The sequence below is a fragment of the Saccostrea cucullata genome, unplaced genomic scaffold (genome assembly GCF_032062105.1).
Source record: "Saccostrea cucullata isolate Sc308-1 unplaced genomic scaffold, CSIRO_AGI_Scuc_v1 ctg191, whole genome shotgun sequence".
NCBI lineage: Eukaryota > Metazoa > Mollusca > Bivalvia > Ostreida > Ostreidae > Saccostrea > Saccostrea cuccullata.
This window is the reverse complement of record NW_026935443.1, coordinates 389,550-407,480: the sequence shown is the minus strand read 5'-3', so window position 1 is coordinate 407,480 and position 17,931 is coordinate 389,550. Positions and strand designations below refer to the sequence as shown.

The 17,931-nt window shown below is 33.7% G+C and overlaps 2 protein-coding genes across 33 annotated transcripts in view; one reads left to right on the top strand and one right to left on the bottom strand.

Annotated features, from left to right (window-relative positions):
• Positions 1-17,931, top strand: part of LOC134242872 (serine/threonine-protein kinase SBK1-like) — a 444,928-nt gene that overhangs the window by 49,711 nt on the left and 377,286 nt on the right. The gene's annotated exons all lie outside the window — the stretch shown is intronic.
• LOC134242868 (ankyrin-2-like) overlaps positions 1-17,931 on the bottom strand; it is a 98,964-nt gene that overhangs the window by 32,021 nt on the left and 49,012 nt on the right. For 26 of the 32 annotated variants that reach the window (XM_062725046.1, XM_062725058.1, XM_062725057.1 and 23 more), the window contains 16 exons: positions 16,003-16,227; positions 12,635-12,789; positions 12,131-12,342; positions 11,243-11,447; positions 10,744-10,764; positions 7,870-7,966; positions 7,287-7,515; positions 6,942-7,193; positions 6,731-6,809; positions 6,172-6,375; positions 5,577-5,705; positions 4,038-4,138; positions 3,803-3,814; positions 3,275-3,344; positions 2,495-2,671; positions 181-357 (listed from right to left, as the gene is read on the bottom strand). In XM_062725046.1, the coding sequence (XP_062581030.1) occupies positions 181-357; positions 2,495-2,671; positions 3,275-3,344; positions 3,803-3,814; positions 4,038-4,138; positions 5,577-5,705; positions 6,172-6,375; positions 6,731-6,809; positions 6,942-7,193; positions 7,287-7,515; positions 7,870-7,966; positions 10,744-10,764; positions 11,243-11,447; positions 12,131-12,342; positions 12,635-12,789; positions 16,003-16,227 (2,345 nt within the window). The remainder of the gene's footprint in view (positions 1-180; positions 358-2,494; positions 2,672-3,274; positions 3,345-3,802; positions 3,815-4,037; positions 4,139-5,576; positions 5,706-6,171; positions 6,376-6,730; positions 6,810-6,941; positions 7,194-7,286; positions 7,516-7,869; positions 7,967-10,743; positions 10,765-11,242; positions 11,448-12,130; positions 12,343-12,634; positions 12,790-16,002; positions 16,228-17,931) is intronic. The other 6 variants (XM_062725040.1, XM_062725065.1, XM_062725044.1 and 3 more) reach the window with 5 other exon arrangements.

Below are 17,931 nucleotides of genomic sequence, written 5' to 3'. Positions count from 1 at the left end.
CTTGACATATAGGTATCATTCTCCATATGATTTCTCATTAGCACATTTTAAGATCTTAATGTATCGTTCACAGAAGAGAGATCAGTAAACACTTTATTTCTAGATGCACCAAATCACCAGCCGGAGATCATGCACAATGCAATTATAACAGGTAGATTGATACAGGTAATCGCTCCATACCTTCTGTGGGCTCCTGTGTGGGGGCGGGGAGCAGATCTTTAGGTTCCTGAGGGGCAGGGGCCATCTGTTGACTTAGTTCTTCCACTTTGGAAATAATCTCTTCAGATTTGGGTCTCTCTTTCTTGGTAGAGGTCATTTCTTCTTCAGCTATAGTCTGGGATTCATCCATTCGGATATCTGTGTTGTAATAAGTATAGTTATTAAACTCACATTCTAAACAATGCCATATTACCAAACATGTACATCATTTTAAAAAGTTTATTCTGTATTTTTATCTGAAAAAAATTAATTAACAATCAAAATATATTTGGATTATCCCATCACCATGATTATTAATCATATTAATATATTTAAATCTGTAATTTGATAATGTGTACATAATGTTTATACTTGTAAATTTAAAATGAGGATCATGTTAAATTTGAATATAAACCCATTCATAGTTTAATTAATACAGCTTATTCCTTTTCATCATATTTTTAAATTTATATGGAATCAATATTATAAAATAAAAACAGCTTGCACGTTTAACATGTACATGCAAAGCCTTTACCAAAACATGGATCATGCAGACAATTTACATTTTTTTGGTACTTATTTTCAGGGACCTGTGTCAATCCTATTATTCATATACTGTATCATTTAAGTATGGATTTATAAAAATAAATAACATATCAAAGTGATACATGTATTTCTATTTCTTTACAGTATTAATTAGTCCCTAAACCATGTTTATTGTATATATTTTTAACATGCATAAGTACTGGTTTGTGTTTTTAATGCACCTAATTAGCAAGATGATAGAATTGGGGCATTCTTATCCAAGCTACAAAAATTTCATTAACTTCAATAAAACTTTAGACAAATGTAAACTCAAATGGTAAAATAAAATTAACGTTTATCTAACAGATGAAAATGATAATATGTTATCTTAAACAGTATAAATGTGTATAGTTTTCATTTCAAAGTAAATTGACAAGCTATAGGCAAATGTTCCTGTGTATCATCCTTATTTGACTCTGTGTGAAGTTGAATTAATGACTGTATTTTTTATATCAAATAATGACTTGACATGGAACTGATGAGACAGATGAACATATCTCAATCCACAGATTGGACTTCACAATCCAGCCAAATATAAGGCTGACATGCATAATCTGAAAAATCATGCACACTAAAATCCATAGTATATTCTATTCGATGATTTCTTTTTAGGGATGTCAACGAATAGTCGACTATTCGACTGTCAGTCGAATGAACCGACGATCGAATAATGAAACAACATTCGAATATTAAATAAATGCAAGAAAAGGGTGATGATAATGAAATTGATGATAATGAAATTTTCATCTCAAAATTGAAAAAGGGTCCTTCCCCAAACTATACAGGTGTATAGTGGATGTCCTCAGACGAATAAGAGCTCAAACACAGTCACAGTATATAAATAATTTTCTACATTGTACATATGGAAAATACAGTAATTACATACTGCGGTAATTATTTCTCAGTCACTGACTTTTTTTGTTATTGTACCTAGTAAATTATGCGACGCTATATACTGGACTATGAAAATTATTTAATTGACTTCTACCAATTATATTTATAAACTCTACGAATTTCAAATGCTTGGGAACACACAATATTTGCATAGCCGTTCGATGATTATTAACACAATAATCTTACATAAAAGACATTTTGATATATAGCTTGGGCAATCATAAATTAAACAAACAGTATTTAACATTTTCATCGGAGATGTGGATAGTGTGTGTTTACAATTCCCCATTTCCATTTTTTTTTTTTCAATTTTCCAATTTATTTTAATTAATAAGCTTTCAGAAACACCGTGCTATCAAAAAAAAAAATAATAATAAAATGCTCCGAATAGTCGACTATCGTTCGAATAATGCAATCGAATGTTCGACTAAGGAAAATTAATATTTTGACATCCCTATTTCTTTTATTCAGATGTTGCTGCAATACTGAAACAAACACCAATTCATATCATAACTAGAAACAGTCAAACCTTATTATCTCACACTCAATTGTATTGTGAGAAAAAAAAGGTTAAAAAAAACCCTTGAAAACTTCATGGAAAAGTGGAATTTCAAAATGACTTCGACGTTTCCATTACACAAGATTACAATATTCGAGGTAGCTAAGTTAAACTGTATATCTGTTATATAGTTAATGCAGCTAGAAAACAGTGATTACAGGGCATGGCAAGGATAAGTGAGCTAGAGCATGATTAGTAGAACTGACAATATTAAGTATTAACAACATCCAGGGGGCTGCAAACCAGTGCCAAAGCTACCTGCACTGGGCCCGGTCTGCTCTTGTCTCTCTTTGAACTCATTGTATTTATCCAATTTGTCAATTAAATCGTAGAAGTCGTCGTTGGTTTTTGCTGGCTTTTCTGGTTCCTTAGCCAGACCCCGGCGATCACTGATCTCAGGGATCATGAAATCGTCGTTCGGAGACTGAGCTGTATCTAGCAGAAACAAGCAAAATACTTGTACGTTTAAGCAGGACATTTATATATCTCTGTCAACATTGAACACTAAATATAAAGCATTTCTCTGCAGCCAACAGTTCGGGCAAATTAATACATGTACATAGAGTTGCACAAATATTTAAAATAAAATATTCTTTAAATAAATTACAATGGGAGTTGGAAATAATTTAAATCTTTAATTTATAGCTTTATAAAAACATTTTTAAAGTTTAAAGAGATACATGAATTTACTTTATCATTTAATTTTTATTCAATACCCCTTAAGGCCTTTTGAATCTAATGAATTGAGAGAATATCATTTATCTAAGATATCTTTTCTGCTTTGAAAGAATTCTAACGAACTTGAAATGCTAACAAAACCTACTGTAAGCTCAACAACTAAAGCTCTACAAGAAAAGCTCAATATATATAATCCAGCTGCCTGTACTAAATAGAAAGTTCTGTTCAAAACATAAGTGCATATAGGTCATGGGTCTTGATCACAGTTTTACACTGTGTTCAAACAAATTTTGTGTAGTTTAATTCCTAATCAAGACCCATTCTTGTGATGGTTCTTAGCTAAAGCATTAAAATTTTTACCTTCTGCGTATGCCTGGGGTGCAGGTCCCTCGCTTCCAGGAGATGCTGAATCAACTGCAGACTCTGAATCCTTATAAAACAAAATAGAAAAGAGATTAAAAGATTTGAAAATTTTCAGACAAAAATTGCCATTTCTTTGAACAGTCCATCATTTCTGAGTGATCTTGAATACTGAACATTAAAAGATTCTTTGGAACTTTTTAAACCCATGCCACCAAGACTCGATGAATAAAATGTGTTTTCAAACACAAAAGATCTCCAAAAAGGGAAAGCACTATTTTTTAAAGGGAGATAACTTTTTTTTTTAAATCTAGGCTTAAAAAAATCCATAACCTGTTTTTTTTTAAAACAAACTGCCTTACTAACAGTCAAAGAAACTTTTTTTCAAACTACAACCTTTGGTTAATAAATCTAATCAATGGGTAAATGGTGCTCAAATCAAATACTACTTGGTTAATATAAATATTTTAAAAATTCCATTAAATATTAGATCTGCATGGTTAAAACTACTTTTACTATATCTCTCACCTCAACTGAAAGCTGAAAAATTAAGCAAAAACAATTTGAAACAAAAAGACAACACATACTTTTAGAATCAGTAGGCAATGACTGCCTATAAAATTATTGAAAAATTACCTAAAAGGAAAATAAATATAATCAAAAACTTGATGAATGGAGGTTGACATTACAAATATCACAAGAGGAAGATAATAAACAATAAGCTAATTACAACACTTAATTATCACCAGACAAATTAAGCTACCTTCTGAACACTCTTCTCATCAAACTGTACATCTAGTGACATGTTACGTTTCAAGGAGTCATGTGCGCCAACTCCAATTTCCTTTTCAAATGTGTCGAAACCTACAAAATACAGAGGCTCTCAGTCATTTAAGAACTAGGCAACACAATATATTACATGTACTGGATATAGTATGGAAGCTTCGTAGTGGATTGTGTTTTAAAAACAGCAACATGACACAGGAGATAAAAATTGATGAAATTATGACATGATACGTATGAATATTTACATAAGCATACATGTTAACTCTACCGATTTAGGCGGGAGTCTACCGCTTTTTCACTCCATCTCCCGCCTACCGATTTAATTCAGAAATCTACCGCTTTTCTACAAAAGTTGCGTCTAAAGTATTTTTGCTTCGCTTGGGTATCCATTTTTGAAGCCACTCTCATAAAATCTCGTTAGATATCACGTGATTTGACTCGGAAGCATACAAACGCTTTTTTAGTATCGACGTGTACATAAATTTCAAGCACGAATTTGACAACGACAACAGCACAAGATTACCACTGATTACATTGGTTACGATAAATTTAGTCAACATCACTGTCTTGAAAAAGGAGATACAGCTTTTAAGAATTAGATGAAAACGTTTGACATCGTCTATAAAAGCACAGGAGCTCACAATGTTATCAATAAAGTCAATAGAAATCACTCGATTGACCAAGCCATGTGGCAAATCTCTACTTTTGTTTTCGATCATCGCGGGAAATCTGATTTATATAACGAAAGATAGGAACTTGTTTTAGATCTATAGGTTAAACCATGTCATCATTTGTTTTGTTTAACAACTGAATGAACATTCAGAATTATTGCTTCTAGGCTATATCAGCAAAGATCACTCTTCAAAAGGCTAAGTTAAACAGCCAATCCAAACAAAATGATGAGCATGAACAATATTTGAATTTGTAAAATTTATGTCAAACTTAAGGTGTTTTTGTCTTCTTCTTTAAAGTGCTGTTGATATTTAAGATTAATTATTGTAGGTTTCATTTAAGGCTACATTCATGTATATTATATGAAATATATCGATAATCCAAGCGTAAAACAACGCGCGTGCAATGCTACCGCTTTTGAGGTCTGAATCTCCCTATTTTTCATCACAATAGGTTAACATGTATAACATAAGGCACAGTAAATATGTATAAGTGGAAATTTTAGCGAGACGCAAATTTAGCGATTTCTACCTAAGAACTGATATTTTATTTTTAGCGAGAAGTAATTTTGGCGATTTTAAAATGCTAACTAAAGAAGCTATTACAAATAATACGCAATTAATTTTTAGCGATATTCAATTTTAGTCATGTCAGCACCCTCAATAATAATTCCAAAATTGCATCCTCGCTAAAAATTCTATTTTTACAGTATAATGAGATGCCACACTATCCTTTAATCTCAATACCTAAAATACACTGCCTATGATTTGCCTTGACTTTCACATACTAAAACAAGCACCTGCTGCTTTTGAGCCTTTACCTGATTGATCCATGGCTACTTTACCTGACTGATCCATGGCTACTTTAGCTGCTGCCAGTTCCACCTCGTCTTGGACCATTTCTACATTGTACATACATTTCTGTACCACATCTTCTCTGTTTATGCTCCTCAGTGCTTTCTCTAGTTCATTGCCTACAATAAAATCAACAAAGGCATTTGAAAATGCAATCCCTAGAAAAGTTAAAATAAATGCTATTTTCTCTCATTTGTGCCTTTCCCCCAACACACACAAGACCCTTGTGCATATGTAAAGCATTTCCTGGAACCCTAAGACATAATATAACACCCCTCACTCTATTATCTTTCTACTGCAAGCTATCAGTATTATAAATCATCTTAGATTAGGTACATTGATTATCGAAATAGAGATTCTATGGAGTTATGAAAATAGTATGTCTACAGCACTTGAGAAATCCTATTTTGGTTTAAATTAATCCTGATTTGACAAAGACATAATTATATATAAGTAACATGAGATGATATAAAATTAAATCAATCCAAAAAATTAACTCACATTTCTCCCTAAAAATTTTTTTAATAGAAAACTGAAGACAAATGTATTCAAGTATCCTTTAGAACATTTTACACCCAACCCGACCTGTGGCTTGCTCTCCTTTCTTGTCCTTCCACAGTGACAGCATGGCTAGGGCCTGGTCGTTGACGGTCCTATAGTCACTGTTAATCTTATGGATCTCATCCCCGGAGATGTCGAGTTGTGTGGCAAGAATGACCCAGTCTCCCTTCAGTGTATCCGCAACATCCGAAAGATTGATCTTGGCTTTGCTTACGGTATCTTCTACAACTGTGTTAAACACACAAGGCAATGTTGTCATATCATATATGTATATACAGCAGAAATGAAGGATTAAGGAAACTTAGCATCACAGATTTAATCAAGTGAACTTGACATAAATATTTACTAACACATCTACAGTAACACACTTGGGAAGATAGAAGATAAAGCATTTTTCACTTCCTTTCATGCATATTGTATGTACTATATTTGTCCAGAAAATAAAATTTCACACATTTTGCAAACACTGCTAGAATTATGAAATTTATTTTACATTTATAGGAGATTTTGGTGAAAGAGCTGAATTTCTGCACAAAAGACATGTCTATTATATAAAGAAATACGGAGTTCAAAGCAGACTTACCAATACCGTGTTCTCTAAGTAAGGAAGATCGCTTTTTAAGTTCTAGTGCTGCCTCTGGATCCATTTCCATGGAAGATGACTGAAATAATAAAGCAAGCATTAGAGAAATTAATTCCATATCATTGTTCAGCAGCCCCTCTACCTTAAAACACAGATTCATAAAAGATCTTACAGACTTAATTATGATAAAAGACATTGTCTGAGTACTTACAGTTGACATGTCTGGTAAAGCGATGTTGAGGTTACAGATGGGAGTCTGGGGCAGCTCACCACGGACCACCTTGGGTTCCTTCATGAATGCCACTCGAGCAGCAGGTTCCTGGTCGCGGTCTCGAATCTTGACCAGGCACGGAAGTCGGTTTTCTCGAAAAGCTTTGAAGCTGATGTAGAGTTGATCTCCAGATTTTGTGATTGGTATTAGATTGCCAGCCATTTCTACATACTGTGGTCGTCCTTCAAGCACCTATTGGAAAGAAAATGAAAATAAAAGATATCAATTCTTCAATCAGCACTGAATGTAAACCAGTCAAATCAATGCCCAGTATGATTTCCTTACCTCTACATCTCTGCTTCTGGCCACCTCCATGAAATGTTCCTGCTTCTCGAGGGTTTTATCGATGCGGTCGTCAGTCATACAAAACATGCGGAGCTTTCCTTCTTCTTCTCCGGTTCTCTTGGCAAAAACAACAAAGCGGGCCATGTAGGGAACTACAATAGCCTCTTTGTACAGTTCTGTGGCATATCGGCAAGCATCTGCAACATTCTGACAATCCATCAGCCAGAATCTGTAAAAGAGAGCCCAATAAAACATTGCAGAATGCACGGATCTTGCATGATCTTTAAGGTTCAATGAACCTCTGATAAGGGAGATAACTCCCACTAAATGACTTTTATTCCCTTTTTTTTTTAAACTGTCATGTTGAATGAATAATTTTCATTAATTTTGCCCTAGAATTGATGCTAAAATTGTAATTTATAAATAAGATTTCCATTGAAAAATCATTAGTGTTAAATCCCCAATTGCCCCCCTCCCCCCCCCCCCAAAAAAAAAAAATTTGTACACTGAAGATAAATGTAGTTCTGAACAAGTCTATTACTGAATATTCAGTCTCATTTATTTTTACTGTTCGGTTCCTTACCTTCCAGAGACTCTAGTGGTGAAGGACACACAATCCTCTGTAAACTTGAGCTCAGTCTGGTCAGTCAGGTCATCCCACACTGCGGCCTCTGTCCCTTCTGTAAGTAGCCACCAACACAGAGAGTCAGATATACCATATACAGAGAACAACGCAAACATTGTTAAGGTCTACTCTATAGTATGCACTTATCTATGTGTATAAATTCTAGGGTACACATGTATAAGGTTACAAGAATTCTATGATATTACTGGATACTGAATATAATTTCTGAAATATTTTAAGCTATTTGTATACAAATATATATTTTTTTCCAAATACAAACAGATTTATTACACTACAAGTGAACTACAATGCTGAATCTACTATTATAATGCTATAGAATAGGTAAAGTTTGTGTATGCATCGAGGAGGAAAGAAAACCTATATGTGTTATCTACTACTCTAGTACACTATCATCGTGCAATTATAGATCAAGTCTGGAGACCTAATTCACCGGAGTGCAATACACCAAAAAAATTTACCAGTAACTAAATCATACTTGCTCACTACTCCTCACATAAAAAATAAAGTTAAATTATCATCTTACTCTTTTTTTTTTTTTATATTTCTTTAGATAACATGAGTATTGCAGTCCAGTGAACCATATGGATATGAACTCTAGCATGTTTTAATCAAAAAATACTTCTACACTAAAAAGTAAACAGATATGGTGTGATCTTGCTTAGAGTATTATTTTGAAGTCAATTTATCAACACAAATATTAGTATACAGTTCAGTTTGCATCAATTTCAAAACTTGACATAGTGATTCTGAGAGAGTGGACAGCCTGTTAGTATTTTTGTGATTTTGAGAGAGTACTGTGTACAGGTTTGTTAGTATTTTATAAAGTATTGTAAAACTCTGTGAGACATGCATTATAAATCTTGTGTACAAGTCTCTCAGTAACACTTCTTTTTTTTTTTTTTTTTTTTTTTTTTTCAATTAATCAGTTTATTTCACTAAAACCATACAAAATTGCACATTATTATGAAATAATCCTATTTCAACAAGAAATTCCTAATAGGACTAGTGTCACTCCCTCTAACTGACATTTTAAATAGCCTTGACCTTGTCCAAGTTTATTTAGTAATGCCCTGATCATAATCAACCTATGATTTAGGTTTCTGCATAATTTGGATTGATCCAATTACAGAATGTGAACAAAACAAAATTCTTTTGAATCCAGCAATATCCAAATGACCATGTCTCAAGGTCAGGAAATACCCTGCATTTCATTGCTATCATCTGGATAGGTTTATACATTTTGATTGTATGTGATCTTTGTATGAGTAAATACACATCCTCTCATGATAAGCAACCTTTGTGTCCAGCATCAACTTCTTCAAAATAATAGCTTGGACTAAAATTACATTTCAATACTATATGACCCTGACCTTGTCTGACTTGGTTCAGGGTCACTATATATTTTTTATGATAAGAAATCTGTGTGCAATTCTAGTGTTTTTTTTACTTTCATTTTAAAATTGTTATCATTGGGACACAAAGCAAAACAGACAAAAGGACAAGGCACCTGAACATATAGACAGACAGGCATGGTGATTTATAACATGTACCCACAAATATTTTTTGGGGAAGGGGGAATGTTATGATAAATATAAAACATTTAAAAGTCTACTATTTTTTTTCCACATAGCATGTGTATTTATGCATAGGCTCATCAACATGAGCAAGAACATGTAACTGCATCTTTGCTAGCCAAGGGTTTCTGATACGTTACTATCCTCATCATCGACCAGGTGTACTGAATCCAAATCGGAACTCGAGGGGAAAAAAACAACTTCTATTAACACCGTATGCCAAGGGATTATGAGGAGAGTAGCATATCAGAAACCCTTGGCTAGCAAAGATGATGTAACTGGTGTTTCAAATCTTCATTTAAAAAGAATTTGATTTTTTTTTCTAATTTAAAACAGGTAGAGTCAGGAAATTAAAGAGCAAAGTACATAGGTTTTTCAGTCTAAAGTTTGTATGAAAGTGTGCTCAGATGGATTGCAAACATGCTTTCATCCACGACAGAAAATTCTCTCTTATTAAAGGTGGAAAGAAATATGCCATTACTTGCAGATTTTTCCCTTCTTTCCTTATTTAAAGCAGCTTATGAGTAAAATAATAAATCTTGGTATATCATTCTATTTCATGCTAGTGCTACATATAAGTCACAAATTTTCAATACCTGAGAAACAAAAACTTGCAAAATATTTCTTTCATATAGTTATAAAATTGAAAAATACACAACGATGACAGCTTAGATCAGTGTAATGCAATTTTAATTTTTTCTTCTATAAAGCAACTAAGTAAATTGATTTTTAAAAAAAATTCTTTGAAGCAAATTGAGTTGAGAAGCTTTCAGGGTGTGAAAGCCATATGTCACAACACTGAAACAGAAATGCATTTCAAACTGATATTTATAAAGAGAGAAATTCACCAAAATAGATTCAGAATTCTTTTTAAAAGAAGAAAAATGGTAGTGGACAAAGTGAAGTTACTGAAAAATTTGGGTGTCAAATTGAATTCTTAAAAGTTTGATTAAATGTTGGATAAAACCATATATTTTGGGGTAATCAAGTCAAGGGATGGATTTTAGAAAAGGATATCAAAAAATTTCATCATCCATATATACATTCAAGAATGTGGGAAAATTTAGGTTTAAATTCCAGGATTTTCTTTCCCTCAAACAATATATATACAATAAATTCAAATCCAGAAATGAATAAGTGTACATTTTTTTTCATACCATAGCAAGGTATTTTTTTGCAAATGAACAGTGCTACTAAAAATAAGGCACATTGTCATATAAATGATCAGGCAGTTTACCTCGCAGGGCATTGTTGGAGCCTAGTCGGTAAGCATAAAGAAAGACATTGGTCAAGCAATGGACATTATAACACATCTTATACACAACTCACAGAATAGAGACGTGTCATGCCGTATCATGTGTAATTTAGGCTTATGTTCAAACACCATACTAAAAGTCTGATAGAATGTCTGGTTTTTGAAAGAGCAGTAAAATATTTCAGTGTAAAGGTTTTGAACTTAGAGATAAAGCATTTATTATAAATTTATGAACAAGATATGAACCACAGAAAAGCAGGCAAATAATTAAACATCATGCAGGAATTACTTAGAATATAGGGAAAACACTTAACAATTATTACAGATCCTAGTCCCATATTCATCAAATCAATTTACTCATATAATTTTTAAAAAAAATTTAATTATATTTGAAATCTCTGATATATCTAAGATCTTGTTTTGTCTGCAAAGGAAGTATTGACCAATTTCTGAATTCCTCATTTAGCCAGAATTTACTCACCTGAGATGCTATAGAGGACACGCAGGGTTGGAGCCTCGCTTCCGTATTGGTTTATCATGCCTTTCTGGGCAGCCTTCGGGACAGGGATGGTCAACACTATGTTTTTGTGGAACTTGCGACGTCTGGGTTCTACGGTGACAATGGGGCTGACAGCCACTCTGTTTCCAAGGAGTTTAGACACGATGTCTGGGGAGATGGGCTGAGCCTGTTATCCAAGTAGAAAAGTAGCAAAAATTCATAAGAAATTTACAGTCAAACATTAAATTAATTAATGGCCAATTAATCCCCCAATGAAAAATAACTTCTTGGTACTCCTAACGAACAAATGAAATACACATGTATCTGTATCTCTTTCTTTCTGACAAAATGCTGAACTCTGTCGGTCCAAAAATTCAGTTATTCAACACAAAATCTCCACAACTCTGAATTGGGCAAGAAAATGAGTACAAAAGCAGAAGATAATCTAGGTGGTGTTTGAGCACTTTTTCCCACAAAGTTTTAGGCATCCTTTAAATCCACATGAATACACAATATAAATACACCATGTACCACTACACTTAAGCCAAGTCAAAGGGTGTGCTACATTCAGGGTTAGAAAATATCAGATTGCCAATGAACTAGCCTGGCCTGCCCGGAAGGCTATAGAAAAGAAACGCCCAAGATTTGACAGTATCAACCCTTTCACTTTGTTTTAAGTGCATGGGTAGTCATTTAAATTCATTCATCTTCAAAGCTTTTTTTAAGCAAAATAAACTTGTCTAGATCTGGTAAACTAATTCACTGCATGTAACTACTTTTAACTTATGTAAATGAATTGCTCACAATTTTCAATAAAGCTCAAAATACATTATGACCTAAATGACCTTCTAAAAGGAGACTACCACCCACCTGCAGGCCGACTTTGATTTTCTTGTTGACGGCGCCCTCTGGGAACACCGCCTGGACCTGAGGCACCACGGTGGAGCTGATGATCAGGCCTTTCTCGTCCACCCATTGTTTCTCCTCCTTCACCTTGGTAACCAGAGCAAAGTATCGTGGGAAATCATCAGTCAGGATACGGGTCACTCTTTTGCCAGCCAGTTCATCCTCATAATCCAAATCTATGTAGAATGTAAACAAGAATGATATTTTCATCTTTGTAGATAGTCGTGTTATTATGTCAAAGAAAAGTTTTTGTGACTCAAAAGCCATTTACTGTATTTTAGGAACCTCTATATACTAAGAATAAGAAGTTACAAATCTTTACTACATCACTATGTATTCATTTCTTTTTCACAAAACATGGACTCCATTTTAATAAGATTTTTCTTCATTCACTGTACAATATGTATTTCTGAATGTCATAACAATACAAATATTTTTCTCTATTGTATTGTTAAATCTTTGTTTTACCCTCCATGCTTTCATGCAGTGCTTTCTGGACAGCATCGTCTGTGGCCGCTATAGGATGTTCCTCCCACTTCTCTCCATTGTTACTTCTCAGGATCTTAATCTCACGTTCCTTGCCACGAAGAGATGCAAAGTGAGGGATCTCAATGACAATGCGCCTGAAAAAAAAGAAGAGAAAAATTGCATAAATTTAATTGAGGCAACACAATTTTTATTAAAACTTAATATTTAACATCTCTATTCTGAAAGTAATTTTACAATTATGAAATTTATACATCTTAGATTTTAAGAAATACCATCTGATTTATTTGTAACATGTTTCTCTTACCATTGCTGACTTGCAATGGAAATGGCAGCGGATGTAATGATAGGTACAATAAATGTTTAATATATCTGATACAAAAATAAAGTTGAGCCAGTATTCACTTTATTTAATTTAGCACCCCTGTCCTTTTAATTGCCCTCTTGGACCTTTTTCAACTCCCTAAGAATGAGTCCCCCCTTTCCTTGATATGTTTTTTTTATGAAATTTAATTTTACAGGCTTTTACCAAAATTCATATGATCCATTGATGACATTTAATAATGAATTATTGAAATTGAAATTGAAATTTTAAGAGATTTAATTTCACAGGCTTTTATCCTATGTCTTAATTTTTTTTGGCAAAGTGTTCTAATCTTTGTGCCTTCCTAATAAGATATTGTACTTCTCCAGCTGTCATATATTTCTATTAGAATGTACCACTTTTATTATGTATTTTTGATGGGATTGCATGTGTTTAAAGAAGTATGTTTCAGTTTTAATACTGTACTTAGAATGTATGCCCTCTAGATAGTCAGCATAATTTCATTATTAGGAAATCCTAATGATCACCCCTCTTTTTTCGCCAATATTCTCAGTTCCTGGGGAGCTTAATAGCAAGAATATTGTAGTTTATTCCTTATTCATCTATTTCTGCCCTTCTCTCTCCCCCTCCCCCCCCAATGGCTTTTTGCAACATTACACATGTATATCTGAAATACATTCCTTGAAAATCTTGACTCTGAAAACAAAAAATTGATTATGCATGTGATAATGTGATCAATTAGTTTATTTATCTCTGCCCTGTTATCAGACATCCTATTGATTCATCTGATATCTAAACAGACTCCAGATGTGTACCCCAAACAATACATTCCTCTCCAAGCTTGCATCATTGCCAACAGTTCAATCATTATCTGAACACTATTTCCTATCACAATGGAGATTAATCACACTGGAGCATGGAAACAGCCTCTATGCACATTATAACTGGCATTATGCAACAGATGTATCGATCAGTAATTGCTTAAACTTCTGTCCAGTTTCGGGAAACACCATAATGACATTTCAAGAAACCTGACCAGGAATGAAAAAGAACTGTTATATTGATTTTCAAATGTCTTGCATTGATCAGTAATTGCTTAAACTTCTGTCTAGTTTCAGAAAAAGCCATATAATGACATTTCCAGATACCTGACCAGGAATGAAAAAGAACAGTTAAGACTGAATTTAAAATGGCATTCATCTATATATGAATACTTCTGTTTAAATTTTTTCTTGCCTTGATTTTCAGACTATCAATGGCTAACTTATGATCTATGAGTAGTCACAAATATTTGGATGAGCCCGTTATCTTTTTTGACCATTAGAAAAAGGAGTGGTGCCCTTCTGTCCACCTATCAATTACCCCCACTTACTGAACTAATCAATCTTTCCTGTAAGTATAAGGCACAGGAAAAAGGTTTTTATCTGGTGTCAATTCCTCTCAAGGAAACCATTGAGAAAATCTCTTATTAAGCTCTGGGTCAAGTGGTCAAGTTTCACACTGTGGTGTAAATAAAGTTTGAGTCCAGCATGAATCCTATTGAAATATTTAATAACCATGATAACTTGGCAAAAATTTGAGAAAACTTGAGTGAGTCACGTACAGCAGTTCCTTTTCTTGCAAGGAAAGGTGAATTTTTGTTGTTGTTTTTGCCTAACATTATACTTTTAAAATATTACACGTTGCTTTCAATGTCTATTACTTTCAATGAATTCCTACAAATCATTTATGACACACAGTTGGCAAAGAAAACTTCATCAGGAAAATTTCCAGAAATGTACATTACTCATATAATGGGCAAAGCTACTCATATAAGTCATGATTATATCAAAACTCAATTTGATATATGTTGCTAAAAGGTTCCTCGATTCTTGATAACATATTGGGTTAATTAAAATGTAATCACACTGTTAGATGAAGGTGTATGTATTGCCTATAACAGAAAACCCCAGGACTGCTTCAGAACACATTCCTAAGCTTTAAAACTTATCTAAGATCAGCTTTCAAACCAAGCTTTCTGTGCCAATTCCTGACAGTAAAGCTGCACAGCAAGTACTTTTCTGAGAACATTTGATAATTCAACATTTTCCATACAGAAGGTTTCTAAACACATCTTTTCAAGATTGGGTGGTTACTAATTAAAATATTTTATAACGTACCAGAAAATTTCATACAAAGAGTCAAAATGTTAGACCTATTAAATTTAAATCAATGTTTATCCGGAGTTTTAATACAGACATTGTTTAATGATGCTAAAACAGCTGATCTTTCATCTGATAAAGCTAAACATCTTTAATTGAAGTTGAATGTCTGGTATATCACAACTTTATCACCTAGCACCTTGGGCTATAGTTTTCTCTTTTCAACTATGTCTTGACTTTATCAAAACCCAATCACCAGAATTGGTTTGTAATAATAACATGTTTAGAGGTTTATTCGTCCTAAATGATATTCCAACATCAAAGGTACATAATTTACATACTATGTCTACTTTCCATTATTGAGAAAATAACCCATTTATCAAACCTAAACCACAAGAAGCGATATTGGATTCATGGGCATGCTTACTAATTTGTTATTGATGAATTTACTTGAACTTGGTTTCACCCACACTTGAAGCTGTGGCTGGTCTCTCAAATGTGCCCTCCCAAGTCTGTTTTGTATAGTGGCTGCAGGTATGCCATTTTGTTATGCATGCAACCTTGTATGCTGACATGCAATACATATTAAAAGTCTTTAGCAACTATTTTGTTGTAGGTTAATTTGACTGGGATGACTTTATCAAAATTGAACAGATTTCTGGCTTATGCACATATTTTTTCAGGCTATTCTTGATTTATTGCTGATCATTAAAAGGTCTTTTTTATGACACAAATTTTCCCTGAACATTTACCTCTGAACATTGACTAAAAAATTTCAACAAGCAATATATGTTTCAGAAAAGATACCAGAGTCTTAAACCAAATGAAATGCAAATAATACACATTTTTTTTTAATTGTACAGGAAAAAATCAAATTAACTTACCCCAGGAACTTGGTGGCGACTGGTCCCATCTCAATGATCCTGGAGGCCAGGGCCTCACCCTCATTGAGGGGGATGGGGTGAATCAGTTTGTCCTTTTTGATGAGTCTGCAGGTCACCCGGGTGGGCATGGAGGCCCGGTTGGGAGGGATGATGATCCTGACCCCCGAGTGGCGTCGGCCCTTCATGGCCCCACCCCTGGCATCCACCATGAAACTGATGAGGAAGCTGTGGGTAAGAAGAGTCATTGTTGCAATGAGTTGTTGTGTAGGACTTGTCTTACACCTGTGGTTTAAATCAAATTTTCCAGGGCTTTTATTTTCTTTTCTTTAAATCCCTGCAGAAACACTACTCATTGAAAACATTTATGTTAGATCACTGCTACACAGCCTTGAGAGAGAAAAAACAGTGACACCACTTGTTGCTTTTTTGTGTTATTTTTCAATTAGGAGCATAATAATCCATAACACCACACGAAACCCTTCTAGCTAGACAGTCTCAATCCTTGAAACAGTCTGCAATGCAGCGGAAACACAAAAACCCTCTCCCCTAGAATCCACAGAAAAATCAATACAAGTTCCAAACCTCCATCTTTCACTGTTCAAAAAAAAAAATTCCAAGATGGCAGAGGCAGCACAGCTATCTTTTCTACAGACTGGTGTGTGTAATGTCTGTAGCAGCACTGAATTAAACCAGCACCCCGACTCTGTTACATACCACTGATAACAATCTCCTCAAGTGTCTAACACAGGGTGTTTTAAATTAATTCCCCAGTCAATTACACCACACCAGCCAACACTGACCATGAGCCACACAGACTCCCCAGGAAATGAAGAAAAATTGCCTTGCAATTATCCAAAAGCTAAATATTTATCTTCAAAACAAGACATACATGTAATAGTAGTCAACAAGAGTATGCAGGGCCCTGTTCAAATTTCGGGGAGTAGAACATCCGGTGGTAATGACACATATATAACAGAACACTGCTTAGTGTAAGAAAAGCCAGCACTTAAAATCTCCTTCCCCTCGCATATCAACAAACAAACATATTGTCATTTATAAGCCTAGACAATTTTTACATGGCCGGATGACCTCCAATGTTTTCTATATAAAACCACACACTTATAAACAGTATGATTCAATGACAGTCTTCTAGCTCAATATTTACAATTTATTATCAGTGTTTAACAATTCAAAACAAAGACAGCTACTCCATGGTTTATAGGGGATTTTTGCATTGCAAATGTTTTGTGGATGAATAATGCCTTTTCTTTTCGAAGCATTGAAATTACTAGGGTTGACAGATTTTAAAGGTAATTCAAGATATAACATTTCCCTCACAATCACAGAATGCACCCATCCACTAGGTTTTTATACGACCTCTTATCAATGCAGTTGGGTGCATATCTGAATTTAGAAGATTGTACAGATAATTGGGTCAGTTACAAAAAGTATGTCAAAGCCATAAAAAAAAACATGTTTGTACTTAATTACTATAGCTCTACAATTTTTCCAAATTGTACATATATAATTTTGTAAAAATGTGGTTTTGAGACATTTCACTCTTATATAAGTAATAAAAGTTCACAATTCTAGAATTTATTTGTAGGAAATAAGCAAAAAGCTATCAGATAAAAGATAATTGAATACTGAAATAAACATGCAGGTGTGAAAGATAAAATTTTATCCAACAATAGGTCTAGAAAGGCAGTCATGTAACAAACTAAACAAAAACTTTTAAAAATTTTCCTTTACTATAAATGTGAAGTTATATAAGCTGATGCACTAATATTTATTTTCTTGAATTTTCATGCAATGATAATTGAATACAAATAAACATGGCATGTTGATTAAAATTTTAGATAAGCCCAGCCTTGTATAAAGGGAAGCAACTTTTTTTTCTTTAATTAGTAAAAGTAAGCTGATGCACTA